Source organism: Poecile atricapillus, unplaced genomic scaffold (assembly GCF_030490865.1).
Source record: "Poecile atricapillus isolate bPoeAtr1 unplaced genomic scaffold, bPoeAtr1.hap1 scaffold_366, whole genome shotgun sequence".
NCBI lineage: Eukaryota > Metazoa > Chordata > Aves > Passeriformes > Paridae > Poecile > Poecile atricapillus.
Window position 1 is genome coordinate 1 of NW_026709161.1, and position 23475 is coordinate 23475.

The following is a 23475-nucleotide window of genomic DNA, read 5'->3' on the forward strand; positions in this document are numbered from 1 at the left end:
TACCCACCCACCACGTGTGATGCGAGTGTGTCCCCCCTCCCAAATTCCCCCCCCTCCCCAAATCCCCCTCCCCCCAAAATCCCACTCCCCAAATTCCTGACACCCCCAAAATCCCCCTCCCCAAATTCCTGAGATCCCCAAATTCCTGACAGCCCCAAATCCCCCTCCCCAAATTCCTGTGACCCCAAAATCCCCCTCCCCAAATTCCTGAGATCCCAAAATCCCCCTCCCCAATTCCTGAGACCCCCAAAATCCCCCTCCCCAAATTCCCGAGATCCCAAAATTTCTCCCCAAAAATTCCTGAGACCCCCAAATTTCTCCTCAATTTCTGGGACCCCAAAATCCCCCTCCCCAAATTCCTGACACCCCCAAATCCCCCTCCCCAAAATCCCCCTCCCCAAATTCCTGAGACCCCAAAATTTGCCCCAAAAAATTCTTGAGACCCCAAAATTCTCCTCAAATTCCTCCTCCCCAAATTCCTGAGACCCCCAAGCCCCTCCCCCACTTCCCCGCGCCCCTCCCCCATTTTTCCCAGCCCCTCCCCCATTTTCCCGCCCCTCCCCCATTTTCCCTGCCCCTCCCCCACCCCCATTGCCCCTCCCCCACGTCTCGCTCGGGCTTTGCCATTAATTTAATCTCAGGTACAAAATATCTTCTGGGGGGGGTGGGGGAGGGGCGGGGGGAGGGGGGAGGGGAGCACCCGCCCCTCCCCCACCCCCCAAAAACCACCCAAAAACGGGGGGGGGGGGTGGGGGGAGGGGCACACGAGGGTGGGGGAGGGGCGGCCGCAGGGCCCAGCACCATGATGGGGGTGGGGGAGGGGCGAGAGAAAGGGGGAGGGGGAGGGGGGGAGGGGACAACGCGCCCCTCCCCCACCCCGAAATTAAAAGGTGGGGGAGGGGCGAGGAGGGGGATGAGGATGAGGAGAGGGGGGGGAGGGGCCCTCCCCCGCGCCCCTCCCCCCACCCTGAGGAGAGTCGGGGACCCCTCCCCAATAAATAAAGCGACCCCTCCCCCCCCCTCCTCCCCTCCCCCACCCCCCCCCCCGCGTATAAATAAAAAAAAAAAAAAAATTAAAAAAAAATTTAAAAAATTTTTAAAAACCCAAAAAAAAACCGAGGGGGGGGGAGGGGAGGGGTGGGGGAGGGGCTTTGAGGTGCCCCTCCCCCCACCCGCGTGTTGGGGAGGGGGAGGGGCGGGGGTAGCACAAGCCCCTCCCCCCCCTTTTTGCACCATTTATTTGAGGGGGGGGGAAGGGGGGAGGGGAGCCCTCCCCCCACCCCCCCCCCGTAGAGACCTGAACTCCCCCCCCAGGGTGGGGGGGGAGGGGCGACCCCCCCTAAAATCCCCTCCCCCACCCCCCTGAAGCCCCTCCCCCCTCCCGGGGGTGGGGGAGGGGCGGCTGGTAATTTTTGGGGGGGGGGGGGGGTGGGGGAGGGGCGAGTTTTTGGTTGAATTTTGGCAAAGGGGGGGGGGTCCGACCCCTCCCCCCCCCCCCCAAATAAAAGTGCCCCTCCCCCACCCCACGCTGAGGGGGGGGAGGGGCGGGGACCCCTCCCCCTTTGTGGTGGGGGAGGGGCAAAACCCCGAAAACGAGTGGGGGGAGGGGCCACAACCCCCCCCCCCCCAAATTCCTTGGGGGGGGGGTGGGGGGAGGGGAAACAAAAAATCCCTCCCCCACCTCAGCGTGGGGGGAGGGGCTCTGAAAAATCGCTAAAAATCGGAAATTTTTTTGTATAAAATCGGGATTTTTCCACCCAAAAATCCCCTCCCCCTCCCCCCCCCCCCCGGGGTGGGGGGAGGGGCGGCCCCATCCGAGGAAAAATTTTTTTTTTAAATTTTTTTGGGGATTTTTTTTTTGGGGCGAATTCTCCGGGAATAAATAAAAAGTGTTTTTTTTGGGGGGGGGGGGGGGGGGGTGGGGGAGGGGAGGGTGGGGGAGGGGCGGGGAGGAGCCGATGTCCCCTCCCCCCCACCCCCCGTCCCCTCCCCCACCGCGCTGTCCCCTGAGGGGGGAGGGGGAGGGGGAGGGGCTCATCTGGGGGTCGGTGGCGTCACCTGGAAAAGAGGGGGGAGGGGAAATGAGGGGGGGGAGGGGAAATGAGGGGGGGGAGGGGAAATGAGGGGGGGGAGGGGTCAGTAAAGCATGACCCCGCCCCTCCCCCACCTTGGGGACACCGGGAAGGGGGGTCCGGGTGTCCCCAAATGTGCCCAAATGTCCCCAGGTGTCCCCACCCCCCCTATGTCCCCCCCAGGTGTCCCCCAGGTGTCCCAAAGTTTCCCCGGGTGAGGTTTTGGTGTCCCCAGGTGTGTCCAGGTGTCCCCAAATGTCCCCAAAGTGTCCCCAGGTGTGTCCAGGTGTGTCCCAAGGTACCCCAAACTTGTCCCAGGTGTCCCCAGGTGAGGTTTTGGTGTCCCCAGAGGTGTCCCCAGGTGTCCCCACCTGTCCCCAGCTGTCCCCAGGTACCCCCAGGTGTGTCCAGGTGTCCCCAGGTGTGTCCCCATGACCCCCCAGATGTCCCCGGGTGTCCCCAGAGGTGTCCCAAAGTGCCCCCAGGTGTGTCCCCAGCCCCCCCAGGTGTCCCCAGGTGTCCCCATGACCCCCCAGGTCCGCCAGGTGTCCCAGGTGTGTCCAGGGTGTGTCCCCAGGTGTCCCCAGGATGTCCTGAGGTGTCCCCATGTCCCCCCAAAGTGTCCCCAGGTGCGTCCCCGGTTGTGTCCAGGTGTCCTCAGGTACCCCAGGTGTCCCCAGGTGTCCCCAGGTACCCCCAGGTGTCCCCAGGTGTGTCCCCACCCCCCCCAGGTGTTCCAGGTGTGTCCCCATGACCCCCCAGGTGTCCCCAGGTGTCCCCAGGTGTGTCCCCAGCCCCCCCAGGTGTCCCCAGGTGTCCCAAGGTGCCCCCAGATGTCCCCAGGTGTCCCCAGGTGTCCCCAGGTGTGTCCAGGTGTCCCCAGGTACCCCCAGGTGTCCCCAGGTGTCCCCAGCCCCCCCAGGTGTCCCCAGGTGTCCCCAGGTGTCCCCAGAGGTGTCCCCAGGTGTGTCCCCACCCCCCCCAGGTGTCCCCAGGTGTCCCCACCCCCCCCAGGTGTGTCCGGCTGTTCTCACCAAGGTGAAACCATCGTAGATCTGCATCAGCTCCTCGGTCTTGTACTGCTCCAGGACAACAACCCCGGCCAGGCCGCCCCCGCGGCGCCGCGCACACCCCTCGCAGTGCACCAGGTAGGTGTTGCGGCCGCCTGTGTCACTCGTCACAAACAGGATGTTGAACACCTCCACCTGGACAGGAAACAGGTGACAGACACAGGGTCAGGGGTCAGACAGGGGTCAGGGTCAGGTGTTGCGGCTGCCTGTGTCACTCGTCACAAACAGGATGTTGAACACCTCCACCTGGACAGGAAACAGGTCAGGGGTCAGTCAGACACAGGGTCAGGGGTCAGTCAGGGGTCAGTCAGACAGGGGTCAGTCAGACAGGGGTCAGGGGTCAGACAGGGGTCAGGGTCAGGTGTTGCGGCCGCCTGTGTCGCTCGTCACAAACAGGATGTTGAACACCTCCACCTGGACAGGGGGGACAGGTGTCAGACACAGGGTCAGGGGTCAGTCAGGGGTCAGGTGTCAGACAGGGGTCAGGGTCAGGGTCAGGTGTTGTGTTCGCCTGTGTCACTCGTCACAAACCTGATGTTGAACACCTCCACCTGTACCAGGGGGTGACAGGTGGGGTCAGTTGGGGGGGTCAGAGGTCATGGCAGGGGCAGCGGGCAGTGGACAGTGACACGGTGACAGTGGCACGGTGACAGTGACACAGTGATAGTGACAGGGTGACAGTGACAATGTGACAGGGTGACACGTCACACTCGTTACAGTAGTACGGTGATAGGGTGACAGGGTGACAGTGACACGTCACACTCGTTACAGTAGTACAGTGACAGTGAGGGTGACAGTGACAGGGTGACAGGGTGACAATGTGACAGGGTGACACGGTGACGGTGACACGTCACACTCGTTACAGTAATACAGTGACAGTGACACGGTGACAGTGACAGTGACACATCACACTCGTTACAGTAATACAGTGACAGGATGACAGTGACAGGGTGACAGTGACAATGTGACAGGGTGACAATGACACTCACGTCACACTCGTTACAGTAATACAGTGACAGTGACAGGGTGACAGGGTGACACACGGTGACACATCACGTTACAGTAATACAGTGACAGGGTGACAATGTCAGGGTGACAATGACACAGTGACAGGGTGACAGTGACACGGTGACACGTCACACTCGTTACAGTAATACAGTGACAATGACAGGGTGACAGTGACAGGGTGACAGGGTGACAGTGACAGGGTGACACACAGTGACACATCACACTCGTTACAGTAATACAGTGACAGTGACAGGGTGACAGTGACAGGGTGACAGTGACAGGGTGTCAGGGTGACAGTGACAGTGACAGGGTGACAGTGACACTCACATCACACTCGTTACAGTAATACAGTTACAGTGACAGGGTGACACTGACAGGGTGACAATGACAGGGTGACAGTGACAAGGTGACAATGACACGGTGACACGGTGACAGTGACAATGACACGTCACACTCGTTACAGTAGTACAGTGACACGGTGACAGTGACAGGGTGACAGGGTGACAGTGACACGGTGACGGTGACACTCATATCACACTCGTTACAGTAATACAGTGACAGTGACAGGGTGACAATGACACAGTGACAGGGTGACAGGGTGACAGGGTGACACGTCACACTCGTTACAGTAATACAGTGACAGGGTGACAATGACACAGTGACAGGGTGACAGTGACAGGGTGACACGGTGACAGTGACAGGGTGACACTCACATCACACTTGTTACAGTAATACAGTGACTGTGACAGGGTGACAATGACAGGGTGACACAGTGACAGTGACACAGTGACACGGTGACAGTGACAGGGTGACGGTGACACGGTGACAGGGTGACAGGGTGACAGGGTGACGGTGACACTCACATCACACTCGTTACAGTAATACAGTGACACGGTGACAATGACACTCACATCACACTCGTTACAGTAGTACAGTGACAGGGTGACACGGTGACAGTGACAATGACACGTCACACTCGTTACAGTAATACAGTGACAGGGTGACAATGACACAGTGACACGGTGACAGTGACAGGGTGACAGTGACAGGGTGACACGGTGACAGTGACACGGTGACGGTGACACTCACGTCACACTCGTTACAGTAATACAGTGACAGTGACACAGTGACAATGACACTCACATCACACTCGTTACAGTAGTACAGTGACAGGGTGACACGGTGACAGTGACAATGACACGTCACACTCGTTACAGTAATACAGTGACAGTGACAGGGTGACAGGGTGACAATGACACGGTGACAATGACACGGTGACAGTGACACGTCACACTCGTTACAGTAATACAGTGACAATGACACGGTGACACAGTGACAGGGTGACAGGGTGACAATGACACGGTGACAATGACAGTGACAATGACACTCACGTCACACTCGTTACAGTAATACAGTGACAGTGACAGGGTGACAGTGACACAGTGACACAGTGACAGGGTGACACAGTGACAGGGTGACAGTGACACGGTGACGGTGACACGTCACACTCGTTACAGTAATACAGTGACAGGGTGACAATGACAGGGTGACAGTGACACAGTGACACAGTGACACGGTGACAGTGACAGGGTGACAGTGACAATGTGACACGGTGACAGTGACACTCACATCACACTCGTTACAGTAATACAGTGACAGGGTGACAGTGACAATATGACACGGTGACAATGACACTCACATCACACTCGTTACAGTAATACAGTGACAGGGTGACACGGTGACAGTGACAGGGTGACAGGGTGACAGGGTGACAGTGACACGGTGACAGGGTGACAATGACACTCACGTCACACTCGTTACAGTAATACGCCGGCTCGTCCTTCACCCGGCCCTGGTAGGCGATTTTCTTCCCCGCGCGCAGCAAACTCTCGCGTTGTACCTGGCAGTGCTTGATGGACTGCAACAGGCAGTACCTGCGGGGACACACCTGTCACACACCTGGGGACAGCTGGGGACAGCTGGAGATACACCTGTCACACCTGGGGATACCTGGGGACACACCTGTCACACACCTGTCACAGCTGGGGACACACCTGTCACACACCTGGGGACACACCTGTCACCTGTCACACCTGGGGATACCTAGGGACACACCTGTCACACCTGGGGACACGCCTGTCACACACCTGTCACAGCTGGGGACACACCTGTCACACCTGGGGATACACCTGGGGACAGCTGTGACACACCTGACACACCTGGGGATACACCTGGGGACAGCTGTGACACACCTGACACACCTGGGGATACACCTGTCACACACCTGGGGACACACCTGTCACACCTGGGGACACACCTGTCACACCTGGGGACAGCTGTGACACACCTGTCACACCTGGGGATACACCTGGGGATACCTGGGGACACACCTGACACACCTGGGGACACAACTGTGACACCTAGGGACACACCTGTCACACACCTGGGGACAGCTGGGGATACACCTGACACACCTGGGGACACAACTGTCACACCTGGGGACACACCTGACACACCTGGGGACAGCTGGGGATACACCTGTCACACCTGGGGATACACCTGTCACACCTGGGGATACACCTGTCACACCTGGGGACAGCTGTGATACACCTGGGGACAGCTGGGGATACACCTGACACACCTGGGGACACACCTGTCACACACCTGGGGATACACCTGGGGACAGCTGTGACACACCTGACACACCTGGGGATACACCTGGGGACAGCTGTGACACACCTGACACACCTGGGGATACACCTGTCACACACCTGGGGACACACCTGTCACACCTGGGGACACACCTGTCACACCTGGGGACAGCTGTGACACACCTGTCACACACCTGTCACACACCTGGGGATACACCTGGGGACACACCTGGGGGACACCTGAGGACATCAGGGCACACCCAGGGACACCTGGTGACACCTGTGCCTGTCCCTGTCCATGTCACTCCTTCCACAGCTGTCCCCAGGTGTGTCTCAGCTGTGCCCAGGTGTCCCCAGCTGTCCCCAGAGGTGTCCCCAGGTGTCCCCAGGTGTGTCCCCATGTCCCCCCAGGTGTCCCCAGCTGTCCCCAGGTGTCCCCATGTCCCCCCATGTCCCACCCGGTGTCCCCAGGTGTCCCCAGAGGTGTCCCCATGTCCCCCCAGCTGTCCCCAGGTGTGTCCCCAGGTGTCCCCAGGTGTCCCCAGGTGTCCCCAGGTGTCCCCAGGTGTCCCCAGAGGTGTCCCCAGATGTCCCCAGGTGTCCCCAGCTGTCCCCATGTCCCCCCAGGTGTCCCCAGCTGTCCCCAGGTGTGTCTCAGGTGTCCCCAGGTGTCCCCAGGTGTGTCACAGCTGTCCCCAGGTGTTCCCATGTCCCCCCATGTCCCCCCCAGGTGTCCCCAGGTGTCCCCATGTCCCCAGGTGTGTCCCCATATCCCCCCAGGTGTGTCCCCAGGTCCCCCCATGTCCCCCCATGTCCCCCCAGCTGTCCCCAGCTGTCCCCAGCTGTCCCCAGGTGTGTCCCAGGTGTGTCCCCATGTCCCCCCATGTCCCCCCAGGTGTCCCCAGGTGTCCCCAGGTGTCCCCACACTCACTTGATCATCTTGTACAGGTCGGGGTCGCTGATCTTGACGGTCCTGGCCACGTTCCAGGAGACGTGGATCATGGGCACGATGGACTTGACGTTCTTCACCTCGTTCCACTCATAACGCTCCAGAGCCAGCTGGTACTGATAGGCTGGGGACAGCATGGGGACATTGAGGGGACACTGGGGACATTTGGGGACATTGGGGGGATTGGGGACATTGGGGGGATTGGGGACATTGGGGACATTGGGGACATTGGGGGACATTGGGGACATTGGGGGGATTGGGGGGATTGGGGACATTGGGGACATTGGGGGGACATTGGGGACATTGGGGACATTGGGGACATTGGGGACATCGTGGTCCTGGAATCCCCCCAGGAGCCCTGACCACCCCTGGGACCCTCTGTGGTGGCACTGACGTGTTGTCCTTGTGGTCCCCAATGTCCCCTCAATGTCCCCAATGTCCCCAATCCCCTGGATGTCCCCAATGTCCCCAATGTCCCCAATGTCCCCAATCCCCCCAATGTCCCCTCAGTGTCCCCAATGTCCCCTCAGTGTCCCCAATGTCCCCAATATCCCCAATGTCCCCTCAGTGTCCCCAATGTCCCCTCAGTGTCCCCAACGTCCCCTCACCTGTGAGCGGCCCCACGTTCCAGGCGATGTTGTTGCACCAGCCCGTCGCCTGTACCCAGTGATGTCCCCAATGTCCCCAATGTCCCCAATGTCCCCAACATCCCCAATCCCCTGGATGTCCCCAATGTCCCCAATGTCCCCAATGTCCCCAATGTCCCCAATGTCCCCAATGTCCCCTCAGTGTCCCCACTGTCCCCTCACCTGTGAGTGGCCCCACGTTCCAGGCGATGTTGTTGCACCAGCCCGTCGCCTGTACCCAGTGATGTCCCCAATCCCCCCAATGTCCCCAATCCCCTGGATGTCCCCAATGTCCCCAATGTCCCCAATGTCCCCAATCCCCCCAATGTCCCCAATGTCCCCAATGTCCCCAGTGTCCCCTCAGTGTCCCCAATGTCCCCTCACCTGTGAGCGGCCCCACGTTCCAGGCGATGTTGTTGCACCAGCCCGTCGCCTGTACCCAGTGCACGGTGCCGGCGTTGATCCACACCAGGTCGCCGGGGCGCTGCACGAACCGGTACACCGGGATGTTGGAGCGGTACAGGTCCTCCAGGATGGGCCACCACGAGCCCGTCAGGTAGTCCACGCCGTGCCTGCGCCGGGGGCGTGGTCAGCGGCGGCCCCGCCCACCGGCAACGGGACACGCCCCGCCTGAAAGTTCCTCCCCGCCGGTGGGGAAAAGGAAGGGGTTGGACACGCCCCTTTTTTGGGGGTGGACACGCCCCCTTTTTTGGGGTGGACACGCCCCCTTTTGTGGCCACACACACTGTGGACTTGCCCACTTTAGTGTGGCCACGCCCCCTTTTCGGGTGGCCACACCCACTGCGGACCCGCCCACTTTGGTGTGGCCACGCCCCTTTTCGGGTGGCCACGCCCCCTTTTTGTATGGCCACACCCACTGATGACATGCCCCCTTTGGGGTGGCCACGCCCCCTTTTGTGTGCCCACACACACCGTGGACTTGCCCACTTCAGTGTGGCCACGCCCCTTTTTAGGGTGGCCACACCCACTGTGGACACGCCCCCTTTTTTATGTGGCCACCCCCACTGTGGACTTGCCCACTTTAGTGTGGCCACGCCCCCTTTTTGTGTGGCCACGCCCCCTTTTTTGTGTGGCCACCCCCACTGTGGTCACGCCCACTTTGTGTGGCCACGCCCCTTCTCGGGTGGCCACACCCACTGTGGACACGCCCGTTTTGGGGTGGACACGCCCTTTTTTGGGAGGTGGCCATGCCCCGCTTTTGGGTGGCCACGCCCCCTTTTTGGGTGGTCACGCCCACTGTGGACACACCCCTTTTTGGGAGGTGGCCATGCCCCGCTTTTGGGTGACCACGCCCCCTTTTGTGTGGCCACGCCCCCTTTTGCATAGCCAATCACAATGTGCATAAACACACCCCTTTTGGGTGGCCACCCCCCCATCGTGTGGCCACACCCACTGTGGCCACGCCCCTTTTGTGTAGCCAACCACAGTGCTCAGACACGCCCCTTTTGAGTGGCCACGCCCACTGAAGACACGCCTTTTGGGTGGCCACGCCCCTTTTATGCAGACCACGCCCCCTTATGCAAGCCCCGCCCCTTTTATGCAGGCCACGCCCACCTGTCACAGAAGGCGGAGATGATTTCCCAGTAGTGCTCAGCCCCAAGTGCCTCTTTATGCAAACCCCACCCCATTTATGTAAACCCCGCCCCCTTTTATGCAAACCCCACCCCATTTTATGCAAACCCCGCCCATTCTCTGCAAGCCCCGCCCCCTATTCACAGACCACGCCCCTTTTATGCAGACCACGCCCCTTTCCCGCAGGCCACGCCCACCTGTCGCAGAAGGCGGAGATGGTTTCCCAGCAGTGCTCAGCCCCAAGTGCCTCTTTATGCAAACCCCACCCCATTTTATGCAAACCACGCCCATTCTCTGCAAGCTCCGCCCCCTTTCCCACAAGCCACGCCCCTTTTTATGCAGGCCACGCCCACCTGTCGCAGAAGGCGGAGATGGTCTCCCAGTAGTGCTCGTGCACCGCGAACCACTCGCAGTCGCCGGGGCCGATGTTGATGTTCACCGAGCAGAAGTTGTTGTTCTCCTGGTGACCTGCGGGGGGCGACAGCAACAACAGCAACAACAACAACAGCGTCACCTGGGGGCACCTGCTCATGGCACCTGGTGATGGCACCTGGCACCTGGTGTCACCTGTCACCTGCTGATGGCACCTGGGGATGGCACCTGGTGATGGCACCTGTCACCTGGTGTCACCTGTCACCTGCTGATGGCACCTGCTGATGGCACCTGGTGATGGCACCTGATGGCACCTGGCACCTGCTGTGGCACCTGTCACCTGTCACCTGATGGCACCTGGCACCTGCTGTGGCACCTGTCACCTGTCACCTGATGGCACCTGGCACCTGCTGTGGCACCTGCTGTGGCACCTGTCACCTGTCACCTGATGGCACCTGGCACCTGCTGTGGCACCTGGTGTGTCACCTGTCACCTGCTGTGTCACCTGTCACCTGCTGTGTCACCTGCTCCTGGCACCTGCTGTGGCACCTGGCACCTGCTGTGGCGCCTGGCACCTGCTGTGGCACCTGGCACCTGTCACCTGATGGCACCTGTCACCTGCTTGTGTCACCTGGTGTCACCTGTTCCTGTCACCTGGTGATGGCACCTGGCACCTGATGGCACCTGGTGATGTCACCTGTCACCTGGTGATGGCACCTGTCACCTGTCACCTGATGGCACCTGTCACCTGGTGATGGCACCCGTCACCTGGTGGCACCTGGTGATGTCACCTGGCACCTGCTTGTGTCACCTGATGTCACCTGTCACCTGGTGGTGTCACCTGTCACCTGGTGGTGTCACCTGGCACCTTGTCATGGCACCTGTCACCTGCTTGTGTCACCTGTCACCCGCTGTCACCTGGTGGTGTCACCTGGCACCTGGTGGTGTCACCTGTCACCTGCTGCTGTCACCTGGTGTCACCTGATGGTGGCTCCTCCTGTCACCTGATGTCACCTGTCACCTGGTGTCACCTGCTCCTGTCACCTGGCACCACCTGGTGTCACCTGCTTTCACCCCGTGTCACCTGCTGACACCTGTCACCTGTTACCTGTCACCTTGTGTCACCTCTCCTCTGTCCCCAGATGTCCCCAGGTGTATCCCAGGTGTGTCCAGGTGTACCCCAGGTGTATCCCAGGTGTATCCAGGTGTGTCCAGGTGTGTCCAGGTGTACTCAGGTGTACCCCAGGTGTGTCCAGGTGTACTCACCAGGTGTGTCCAGGTGTGTCCAGGTGTGTTCAGGTATACTCAGATGTACTCAGGTGTACCCCAGGTGTGTCCAGGTGTGTTCAGGTGTACCCAGGTGTACTCACCAGGTGTGTCCAGGTGTACTCAGGTGTGTTCAGGTGTACTCAGGTGTACCCAGGTGTGTCCAGGTGTACCCCAGGTGTGTCCAGGTGTACCCCAGGTGTACTCAGGTGTGTCCAGGTGTACCCAGGTGTTACTCAGGTGTGTCCAGGTGTACCCCAGGTGTGTCCAGGTGTACCCCAGGTGTGTTCAGCTGTACTCAGGTGTACTCAGGTGTGTCCAGGTGTACCCAGCTCTATCCCAGGTGTGTCCAGGTGTACCCAGGTGTGTCCAGGTGTACTCACCAGGTGTGCGGCTCCCTGGCACCTTCATGTAGAGCTGCACGGTGTTCATGCCCAGGATGGTGTGCCCCACGTGGCTCAGGTGTGTGCAGGTGTACCCCAGGTGTGTTCAGCTGTACTCAGGTGTACCCCAGGTGTGTTCAGCTGTACTCAGGTGTACCCCAGGTGTGTCCAGGTGTACCCCAGGTGTACTCAGGTGTACCCCAGGTGTGTCCAGGTGTACCCCAGCTGTACCCAGCTCTATCCCAGGTGTACCCAGCTCTATCCCAGGTGTGTTCAGCTGTACTCAGGTGTTACTCAGGTGTATCCAGGTGTACTCACCAGGTGTGCGGCTCCCTGGCACCTTCATGTAGAGCTGCACGGTGTTCATGCCCAGGATGGTGTGCCCCACGTGGCTCAGGTGTACCCCAGGTGTGTCCAGGTGTACCCCAGGTGTGTCCAGGTGTACCCAGCTGTACCCCAGGTGTGTCCAGGTGTACCCCAGCTGTACCCAGCTCTATCCCAGGTGTACCCAGCTCTATCCCAGGTGTGTTCAGCTGTACTCAGGTGTTACTCAGGTGTGTGCAGGTGTACCCCAGGTGTGTCCAGGTGTACCCCAGGTGTGTCCAGGTGTACCCCAGGTGTGTCCAGGTGTACCCCAGGTGTGTCCAGGTGTACTCACCAGGTGTGCGGCTGCCTGGCACCTTCATGTAGAGCTGCACGGTGTTCATGCCCAGGATGGTGTGCCCCACGTGGCTCAGGTGTGTGCAGGTGTACCCCAGGTGTGTCCAGGTGTACTCAGCTGTACTCAGGTGTTACCCAGGTGTGTCCAGGTGTACTCACCAGGTGTGCGGCTGCCTGGCACCTTCATGTAGAGCTGCACGGTGTTCATGCCCAGGATGGTGTGCCCCACGTGGCTCAGCATGTTCCCCGTGGACGAGACCCTCATGAACGCCGGCAGCTTCAGCAGCTCCTGCAGCTGCGGCTTCCACCTGCGGGGCCACGCCCACGTCACCTGAGGGGGCGGAGCCAAGCTGGGGGCGTCACCTGAACCCCCCCAGTGTCACCCGAGAGTGACCCTGAACCCCCCAGTGTCACCTGAGAGTGACCCTGAACACCCAAATGTCACCTGGGGGTGTCACCTGAACCCCCAGTGTCACCCAAGAGTGACCCTGAACCCTCAAATGTCACCTGGGGGTGTCACCTGAAACCCCAGTGTCACCTCACAGTGACACTGAACCCTCAAATGTCACCCGAGAGTGACCCTGAACACCCAAATGTCACCTCACAGTGACCCTGAACCCCCAAATGTCACCTGGGGGCGTCACCTGAACCCCCAGTGTCACCTGGGAGTGACCCTGAACCCCCAGATGTCACCTGGGGGTGTCACCTGAACCCCCCAGTGTCACCTGAGAGTGACCCTGAACCCTCAAATGTCACCTCACGGTGACCCTGAACCCCCAAATGTCACCTGGGGGTGTCACCTGAACCCCCAGTGTCACCTGAGTGACCCTGAACCCCCAAATGTCACCTGGGGGCGTCACCTGAAACCCCAGTGTCACCTGAGAGTGACCCTGAACCCCCAAATGTCACCTGGGGGCGTCACCTGAACCCCCTGTGTCACCTGGGAGTGACCCTGAACCCCCAAATGTCACCTGGGGGCGTCACCTGAACCCCCCAGTGTCACCTGAGAGTGACCCTGAACCCCCAAATGTCACCTGGGGGTGTCACCTGAACCCTCCAGTGTCACCTCACAGTGACCCTGAACCCCCAAATGTCACCTGGGGGCGTCACCTGAACCCCCCAGTGTCACCCGAGAGTGACCCTGAACCCTCAAATGTCACCTGGGGGCGTCACCTGAACCCCCGGTGTCACCTGAGAGTGACCCTGAACCCCCAAATGTCACCTGAGTGACCCTGAACCCTCAAATGTCACCTGGGGGTGTCACCTGAACCCCCCCAGTGTCACCCGAGAGTGACCCTGAACCCCCAAATGTCACCTGGGGGCGTCACCTGAACCCCCCAGTGTCACCTCACAGTGACCCTGAACCCCCAAATGTCACCTGGGGGTGTCACCTGAACCCCCGGTGTCACCTGAGAGTGACCCTGAACCCCCAAATGTCACCTGAGTGACCCTGAACCCCAAAATGTCACCTCACAGTGACCCTGAACCCCCAAATGTCACCTGAGTGACCCTCAACACCCCCAGTTTCACCTGGGGGTGTCACCTGAACCCCCCAGTGTCACCCGAGAGTGACCCTGAACCCTCAAATGTCACCTGGGGGTGTCACCTGAAACCCCAGTGTCACCTCACGTGACCCTCAACACCCCCAGTGTCACCTGAGTGACCCTGAACCCCCAAATGTCACCTGGGGGTGTCACCTGAACCCCCCCAGTGTCACCTGAGAGTGACCCTGAACCCCCAAATGTCACCTGGTGTCCCCACCCCCACCCCCAGTGTCCCCCAGGTGTCCCCAGCTGTGTCCCCACCCCCCCATGTCCCCCCAGGTGTCCCAGATGTCCCCCAGGTGTCCCCCCAGGTGTCCCCATGTCCCCCCAGGTGTCCCCCAGGTGTCCCCATGTCCCCCCAGGTGTGTCCCCACCCCCCCAGGTGTCCCCAGGTGTGTCCCCAGGTGTCCCCCCAGGTGTCCCCACCCCCCCAGGTGTGTCCCCCCAGGTGTCCCCAGGTGTCCCCCCAGGTGTCCCCACCCCCCCAGGTGTCCCCAGGTGTCCCCAGGTGTCCCCAGGTGTCCCCATGTCCCCCCAGGTGTCCCCAGGTGTGTCCCCAGGTGTCCCCCCAGGTGTCCCCACCCCCCCAGGTGTCCCCAGGTGTCCCCAGGTGTCCCCATGTCCCCCCAGGTGTCCCCACCCCCCCAGGTGTGTCCCCAGCTGTCCCCAGGTGTGTCCCCAGGTGTCCCCCCCCCAGGTGTCCCCAGGTGTCCCCAGGTGTGTCCCCATGTCCCCCCAGGTGTCCCCACCCCCCCAGGTGTCCCCGGTGTCACCTCTTGGCGTCCGACAGGTCGATGTTGGTCCCGAATTTGATGATCTGATGGGATTTCTGGTCGGGGGGGCTGGGGGGGACACGGGGTCACGGGGGGGGGAGGGGAGGGGGGGACACCGGGACCCCCCCCAGGGTTTGGGGACCCCCCTGGGGACACCGGGACCCCCCCAAAGGACACTGGGACCCCCCCAGTGACATCTGGGACCCCCCCCCAGGGCTTGGGGACCCCCCTGGGGACACCGGGACCCCCCCAGTGACATTTTGGGGACATTTGGGGACATTGGGACCCCCCCAGTGACATTTTGGGGACATTGGGACCCCCCCAGTGACATTTTGGGGACATTGGGACCCCCCCAGTGACATTTGGGACCCCCAGGGGACATTGGGACCCCCCCAAAGGACATTGGGACCCCCCCAGTGACATTCTGGGGACATTTGGGGTCATTGGGACCCCCCAGGGGACACCGAGACCCCCCCAGTGACATCTGGGACCGCCCCCCAGGGTTTGGGGACCCCCCTGGGGACATTGGGACCCCCCCAGTGACATTTGGGGACCCCCAGGGGACATCGAGACCCCCCCAAAGGACACCGGGACCCCCCCCAGTGACATATTGGGGACATTTGGGGACACCGGGACCCCCCCCCAGGGCTTGGGGACCCCCCTGGGGACACCGGGACCCCCCCAAAGGACATTGGGACCCCCCCCCAGTGACATCTGGGACCCCCCCCCCAGGGCTTGGGGACCCCCCTGGGGACATCGAGACCCCCCCAAAGGACACCGGGACCCCCCCATGGGACATTGGGACCCCCCCAGTGACATTTTGGGGACCCCCCCAGTGACATTCGGGGACCCCCCAATGACATTTTGGGGACCCCCAGTGACATTTTGGGGACATTGGGACCCCCCCCAGTGACATTTGGGGACCCTCCTGGTGACATTTTGGGGAGGGGGTGTCCCCAGGGTGTCCCCAGATCCCCCCAGGTGTCCCCAGGGTGTCCCCAGGTGTCCCCAGATCCCCCAGAGTGTCCCCAGGGTGTCCCCAGATGTCCCCAGATGTCCCCAGGTGTCCCCAGGTGTCCCCAGGGTGTCCCCAGGTCACCCCAGGTGTCCCCAGGTGTCCCCAGGGTGTCCCCAGGTGTCCCCAGATCCCCCCAGGGTGTCCCCAAGGTGTCCCCAGGGTGTCCCCAGGATGTCCCAGGTGTCCCCAGGTGTCCCCAGATCCCCCCAGGGTGTCCCCAGATCCCCCCAGGTGTCCCCAGGTGTCCCCAGGGTGTCCCCAGGTGTCCCCAGGGTGTCCCCAGGGTGTCCCCAGGTGTCCCCAGATCCCCCCAGGTGTCCCCAGGTGTCCCCACCTGGGCGGGGTCTCGGTGGTGCTGTCCGGCTCTTCGGCCTCCTCATCCTCGCTGTCCTTGTCCTCCTGTGGGGACATTGTCACCTGAACACCCCAAATGTCACCTGAACCCCCCCAAATGTCACCTGAACCCCCCCAAATGTCACCTGAACACCCCCAATGTCACCTGAACCCCACCAAATGTCACCTGAACCCCCCCAAATGTCACCTGAACCCCCCCAAATGTCACCTGAACACCCCAAATGTCACCTGAACTCCCCCCAAATGTCACCTGAACCCCCCCAAATGTCACCTGAACCCCTCCAGTGTCACCTGAACCCTCCCAAATGTCACCTGAACACCCCCAAATGTCACCTGAACCCCTCCAGTGTCACCTGAACACCCCCAAATGTCACCTGAACACCCCCAAATGTCACCTGAACCCCCCAAATGTCACCTGAACACCCCAAATGTCACCTGAACACCCCCAAATGTCACCTGAACCCCCCCAAATGTCACCTGAACCTCCCCAAATGTCACCTGAACCCCCCCAAATGTCACCTGAACACCCCAAATGTCACCTGAACCCCCCAAATGTCACCTGAACACCCCAAATGTCACCTGAACCCCCCAAATGTCACCTGAACACCCCTCCAGTGTCACCTGAACACCCCCAAATGTCACCTGAACACCCCAAATGTCACCTGAACCCCCCAAATGTCACCTGAACCCCCCCAAATGTCACCTGAACACCCCCAAATGTCACCTGAACACCCCAAATGTCACCTGAACCCCCCCAAATGTCACCTGAACACCCCAAATGTCACCTGAACCCCTCCAGTGTCACCTGAACACCCCCAAATGTCACCTGAACCCCCCCAAATGTCACCTGAACCCCCCAAAATGTCACCTGAACACCCCAAATGTCACCTGAACACCCACAAATGTCACCTGAACACCCCCAGTGTCACCTGAACCCCTCCAAATGTCACCTGAACCCCCCCAAATGTCACCTGAACCCCCCAAATGTCACCTGAACCCCTCCAAATGTCACCTGAACCCCCCAAATGTCACCTGAACCCCTCCAGTGTCACCTGAACACCCCCAAATGTCACCTGAACCCCCCCAAATGTCACCTGAACACCCCCAAATGTCACCTGAACACCCCAAATGTCACCTGAACCCCTCCAAATGTCACCTGAACCCCCCCAAATGTCACCTGAACCCCCCCCAAATGTCACCTGAACCCCCCAAAATGTCACCTGAACACCCCAAATGTCACCTGAACCCCCCAAATGTCACCTGAACACCCCAAATGTCACCTGAACCCCCCAAATGTCACCTGAACCCCCCCAAATGTCACCTGAACACCCCAAATGTCACCTGAACCCCCCCAAATGTCACCTGAACACCCCAAATGTCACCTGAACACCCCCAAATGTCACCTGAACCCTCCCAAATGTCACCTGAACACCCCAAATGTCACCTGAACCCCCCAAATGTCACCTGAACCCCCCAAATGTCACCTGAACCCCCCCAGTGTCACCTGAACCCCCCCAAATGTCACCTGAACACCCCAAATGTCACCTGAACCCCCCCAAATGTCACCTGAACACCCCAAATGTCACCTGAACACCCCAAATGTCACCTGAACCCCACCAAATGTCACCTGAACCCCTCCAGTGTCACCTGAACCCCACCAAATGTCACCTGAACACCCCCAAATGTCACCTGAACACCCCAAATGTCACCTGAACCCCTCCCAAATGTCACCTGAACACCCCCAAATGTCACCTGAACCCCCCAAATGTCACCTGAACCCCTCCAGTGTCACCTCAGCCCCTCCAGATGCTGGGGGACACTTGGGGACACTCTGGTGACATTTGGGGACACCTGGGGACATCTGGGGACACCTGGGGACACCTGGGGACATCTGGGGACACTTTGGGGACACTTTGGGGACACCTGGGGACACTGAAGGACACGACTCCCCTTGAGCTGTCTGTCCCCAAGGTGTCCCCAAGGTGTCCCCAGGGTGTCCCCAAGGTGTCCCCAGGGTGTCCCCAAGGTGTCCCCAAGGTGTCCCCAAGGTGTCCCCCGTGTGTCCCTCACCTGCAGGGACTCCTGGAAGGAGCACACCTGGCACTGTGTGTACCTGGCGATGGTGGTGTGCGAGCGGCTGCTCTCGCAGGGCCACACCTGGTGTGTCCCCTGTGTCACCTGGGTGTCCCCAAGGTGTCCCCATGTCCCTGAGGTGTCCCCAAGGTGTCCCCAAGGTGTCCCCAAGGTGTCCCTCACCTGCAGGGACTCCTGGAAGGACGATGCCTGGTACTGGGGGTGTGTCACCTGTCCCTGACCTGTGTCACCTGTGTCCCCAAGGTGTCCCCAAGGTGTCCCCATGTCCTGTGGGTGTCCCTGAGGTCACACCTGGTGTGTCCCCTGTGTCACCTGTGTGTCCCCAAGGTGTCCCCATGTCCTCTGGGTGTCCCCAAGGTGTCCCCAAGGTGTCCCCAAGGTGTCCCCCGTGTGTCCCTCACCTGCAGGGACTCCTGGAAGGAGCACACCTGGTACTGGGGGTGTGTCACCTGTCCCTGGGGTGTGTCACCTGTGTCACCTGTGTGTCACCTGTGTGTCCCCATGTCCTCTGGGTGTCCCCAAGGTGTCCCCAAGGTGTCCCCAAGGTGTCCCTCACCTGCAGGGACTCCTGGAAGGAGCACACCTGGCACTGGCTGTACCTGGCGATGGTGGTGTGCGAGCGGCTGCTCTCGCAGGGCCACACCTGGTGTGTCCCCTGTGTCACCTGGGTGTCCCCAAGGTGTCCCCATGTCCTGTGGGTGTCCCCAAGGTGTCCCCAAGGTGTCCCCAGGGTGTCCCTCACCTGCAGGGACTCCTGGAAGGACGATGCCTGGTACTGGGGGTGTGGCTGATGTCCCTGAGGTCACACCTGGTGTGTCACCTGTGTCACCTGGGTGTCCCCAAGGTGTCCCCATGTCCTCTGGGTGTCCCCAAGGTGTCCCCAAGGTGTCCCCAAGGTGTCCCCAAGGTGTCCCCCGTGTGTCCCTCACCTGCAGGGACTCCTGGAAGGAGCACACCTGGCACTGGGGGTGTGTCACCTGTCCCTGGTGTGTGTCACCTGTGTGTCCCCATGTCCTCTGGGTGTCCCCAAGGTGTCCCCAAGGTGTCCCCCGTGTGTCCCTCACCTGCAGGGACTCCTGGAAGGAGCACACCCAGTACTGGGGGTGTGTCACCTGTCCCTGGTGTGTGTCACCTGTGTGTCCCCAAGGTGTCCCCATGTCCCTGAGGTGTCCCCAAGGTGTCCCCATGTCCCTGAGGTGTCCCCAAGGTGTCCCCAAGGTGTCCCCAAGGTGTCCCCCCTGTGCCCCTCACCTGCAGGGACTCCTGGAAGGAGCACACCTGGTACTGGGGGTGTGGCTGATGTCCCTGGGGTGTGTCCCCTGTGTCACCCGGGTGTCACCTGTGTGTCCCCATGTCCTGTGGCTGTCCCCAAGGTGTCCCCAAGGTGTCCCCAGGGTGTCCCCCGTGTGTCCCTCACCTGCAGGGACTCCTGGAAGGAGCACACCTGGCACTGGCTGTACCTGGCGATGGTTGTGTGCGAGCGGCTGCTCTCGCAGGGCCACACCTGGTGTGTCCCCTGTGTCACCTGGGTGTCCCCAAGGTGTCCCCATGTCCTGTGGGTGTCCCCAAGGTGTCCCCAAGGTGTCCCCAAGGTGTCCCCCGTGTGTCCCTCACCTGCAGGGACTCCTGGAAGGAGCACAGCCGGTACTGGGGGTGTGGCTGATGTCCCTGACCTGTGTCACCTGTGCGTCCCCAAGGTGTCCCCATGTCCCTGAGGTGTCCCCAAGGTGTCCCCAGGGTGTCCCCTGTGTGTCCCTCACCTGCAGGGACTCCTGGAAGGAGCACACCTGGTACTGGGGGTGTGTCACCTGTCCCTGAGCTGTGTCACCTGTGTGTCCCCATGTCCCTGAGCTGTGTCCCCATGTCCTGTAGGTGTCCCCAAGGTGTCCCCAAGGTGTCCCCAGGGTGTCCCTCACCTGCAGGGACTCCTGGAAGGAGCACACCTGGTACTGGGGGTGTGGCTGATGTCCCTGACCTGTGTCCCCTGTGTCACCTGTGTGTCACCTTTGTGTCCCCATGTCCTGTGGGTGTCCCTGAGGTCACACCTGGTGTGTCCCCTGTGTCACCTGTGTGTCACCCATGTGTCCCCATGTCCTGTGGGTGTCCCCAAGGTGTCCCCAAGGTGTCCCCTGTGTGTCCCTCACCTGCAGGGACTCCTGGAAGGAGCACACCTGGCACTGGGGGTGTGGCTGATGTCCCTGAGCTGTGTCCCCATGTCCCTGAGGTGTCCCCAAACGTGTCCCCAAGGTGTCCCCAAGGTGTCCCCAAGGTGTCCCCAAGGCGTCCCCCGTGTGTCCCTCACCTGCAGGGACTCCTGGAAGGAGCACACCTGGTACTGGGGGTGTGTCACCTGTCCCTGGTGTGTGTCACCTGTGTGTCCCCTGTCCCTGAGCTGTGTCCCCATGTCCTGTGGGTGTCCCCAAGGTGTCCCCAAGGTGTCCCTCACCTGCAGGGACTCCTGGAAGGACGATGCCTGGTACTGGGGGTGTGGCTGATGTCCGTGGTGTGTGTCACCTGTGTGTCACCTGTGTGTCCCCATGTCCTGTGGGTGTCCCCAAGGTGTCCCCAAGGTGTCCCCCGTGTGTCCCTCACCTGCAGGGACTCCTGGAAGGACGATGCCTGGTACTGGGGGTGTGGCTGATGTCCCTGGGGTGTGTCCCCAAGGTGTCCCCATGTCCTGTGGGTGTCCCCAAGGTGTCCCCAAGGTGTCCCCAAGGTGTCCCCCGTGTGTCCCTCACCTGCAGGGACTCCTGGAAGGACGATGCCTGGTACTGGGCGTACTTGGCGATGGTGGTGTGCGAGCGGCTGCTCTCGCAGGGCCACACCTGATGTGTCCCCTGTGTCACCTGGGTGTCCCCAAGGTGTCCCCATGTCCCTGAGGTGTCCCCAAGGTGTCCCCAAGGTGTCCCCAAGGTGTCCCCTGTGTGTCCCTCACCTGCAGGGACTCCTGGAAGGACGATGCCTGGTACTGGGCGTACTTGGCGATGGTGGTGTGCGAGCGGCTGCTCTCGCAGGGCCACACCTGGTGTGTCCCCTGTGTCACCTGTGTGTCCCCAAGGTGTCCCCATGTCCCTGAGGTGTCCCCAGGGTGTCCCCAGGGTGTCCCCAAGGTGTCCCCAAGGTGTCCCCAGGGTGTCCCTCACCTGCAGGGACTCCTGGAAGGAGCACACCTGGTACTGGGGGTGTGGCTGATGTCCCTGGGGTGTGTCACCTGTGTCACCTGTGTGTCACCTGTGTGTCCCCATGTCCTGTGGGTGTCCCAAACGTGTCCCCAAGGTGTCCCCAAGGTGTCCCCAAGGTGTCCCCAGGGTGTCCCTCACCTGCAGGGACTCCTGGAAGGACGATGCCTGGTACTGGGCGTACTTGGCGATGGTTGTGTGGGAGCGGCTGCTCTCGCAGGGCCACACCTGGCGCGTCCCCGACAGGTCCCAGTTCTGGTCCGAGGGTTGCTGCACCTGCGTGCGAACCTCCACGGCGTGTTCCCCGCTGGCCTCCACCAGGGTCTTGGTGCTGAACAGCCCCAGGTCTGGGGAAAACGGGGTGTTGGGGTCACTTTGGGGGGGTTTTGGGGGGTTTGGGGTCAGTTTGGGGGTGTTTTGGGGGGTTTGGGGTCAGTTTGGGGGTGTTTTGGGGGGTTTGGGGTCAGTTTGGGGGGTCCCGAGGGGTGTGGTGGTGACAGGAACACACAAGGACAGGGGGTCTCCAGCGGGGTCTTGGTGCTGAACAGCCCCAGGTCTGGGGAAAACGGGGGGTTGGGGTCAGTTTGGGGTGTTTTGGGGGGTTTGGGGTCAGTTTGGGGTCACTTTGAGGGGTTTTGGGGGGTTTGGGGTCAGTTTGGGGGATTTGGGGTGTAGTGGTGACAGGGATGGGGACAGGTGACAGAGACAGGGAGTCTCCAGCAGGGTCTTGGTGCTGAACAGCCCCAGGTCTGCGGAAATCGGGGGGTTTGGGGTCAGTTTGGGGGGTTTTGGGGTCAGTTTGGGGGTATTTTGGGGGGGTTTTGGGGGGTTTGGGGGGTCCCGAGGGGTGTGGTGGTGACAGGGACACACAGGGACACAGGGACAGGAATGGGGACACAAGGACAGGGGGTCTCCAGCAGGGTCTTGGTGCTGAACAGCCCCAGGTCTGGGGAAATCTGGGGGTTTGGGGGGGTCTGGGGTCATTTTGGGGTCATTTTGGGGTCATTTTGGGGTCAGTTTGGGGTGTTTTGGGGTCAGTTTGGGGGGTTTGGAGTCAGTTTGGGGTCAGTTAGGGGGTGTTTTGGGGGGTTTGGGGTCAGTTTGGGGGGGTTTGGGGGGCGTGAAGGTGACACGGACACACACGGACACACAGGGACACAGGGACAGGAATGGGGACACAGGGACAGGGGGTCTCCAGCAGGGTCTTGGTGCTGAACAGCCCCAGGTCTGGGGAAATCGGGGGGTTGGGGTCAGTTTGGGGTCACTTTGGGGGTGTTTTGGGGGGTTTTGGGGGGATTTGGGGTCATTTTGGGGGGTCCTGAGGGGTCTGGTGGGGATGGGGACACAGGGACAGGGGGTCTCCACCAGGGTCTTGGTGCTGAACAGCCCCAGGTCTGCGGAAATCGGGGTGTTGGGGTCAGTTTGGGGGGGTTTGGGGGGTTTGGGGTCATTTTGGGGGGATTTGGGGGGTCCCAGGGGGTCCTGGGGGGTCCTGGGGGGTGTAGTGGGGATGGGGACAGGTGACAAGGACAGGGAGCCTCCAGCAGGGTCTTGGTGCTGAACAGCCCCAGGTCTGGGGGAATTGGGGGGTTTGGGGTCAGTTTGGGGGTGTTTGGGGTCAGTTTGGGGGGGTTTTGGGGGGTTTGGGGGGGTTTTGGGTCAGTTTGGGGTGTTTTTGGGGTGTAGTGGTGACAGGAATGGGGACAGGTGACAAGGACAAGGAGTCTCCAGCAGGGTCTTGGTGCTGAACAGCCCCAGGTCTGCGGAAATCGGGGGGTTTGGGGTCAGTTTGGGGGGTTTGGGGTCAGTTTGGGGTGTTTTGGGGGGTTTGGGGTCATTTTGGGGGGTCCTGAGGGGTGTGGT

The 23475-nt window shown here is 61.1% G+C and overlaps 1 protein-coding gene and 1 long non-coding RNA gene across 2 annotated transcripts in view; one reads left to right on the top strand and one right to left on the bottom strand.

The window, feature by feature from the left end:
- Positions 1 to 1977: 1977 nt before the first annotated feature.
- Positions 1978 to 23475, bottom strand: part of LOC131574511 (lysine-specific demethylase 6B-like) — a gene marked incomplete at its 5' end in the record, with an annotated part of 28157 nt that continues 6659 nt past the window's right edge. Inside the window, 10 exons of the mRNA XM_058828989.1 lie at positions 1978 to 2058; positions 3107 to 3277; positions 5958 to 6084; positions 7733 to 7874; positions 8761 to 8948; positions 10323 to 10437; positions 12810 to 12958; positions 14968 to 15036; positions 16320 to 16384; positions 21754 to 21959. Of these exons, the coding sequence (XP_058684972.1) occupies positions 2035 to 2058; positions 3107 to 3277; positions 5958 to 6084; positions 7733 to 7874; positions 8761 to 8948; positions 10323 to 10437; positions 12810 to 12958; positions 14968 to 15036; positions 16320 to 16384; positions 21754 to 21959 (1256 nt within the window). The remainder of the gene's footprint in view (positions 2059 to 3106; positions 3278 to 5957; positions 6085 to 7732; positions 7875 to 8760; positions 8949 to 10322; positions 10438 to 12809; positions 12959 to 14967; positions 15037 to 16319; positions 16385 to 21753; positions 21960 to 23475) is intronic.
- On the top strand, positions 11396 to 11879 carry LOC131574512 (uncharacterized). The gene is made up of 3 exons (XR_009276521.1): positions 11396 to 11514; positions 11715 to 11744; positions 11817 to 11879. It is a non-coding gene; the product is annotated as an uncharacterized LOC131574512 (long non-coding RNA).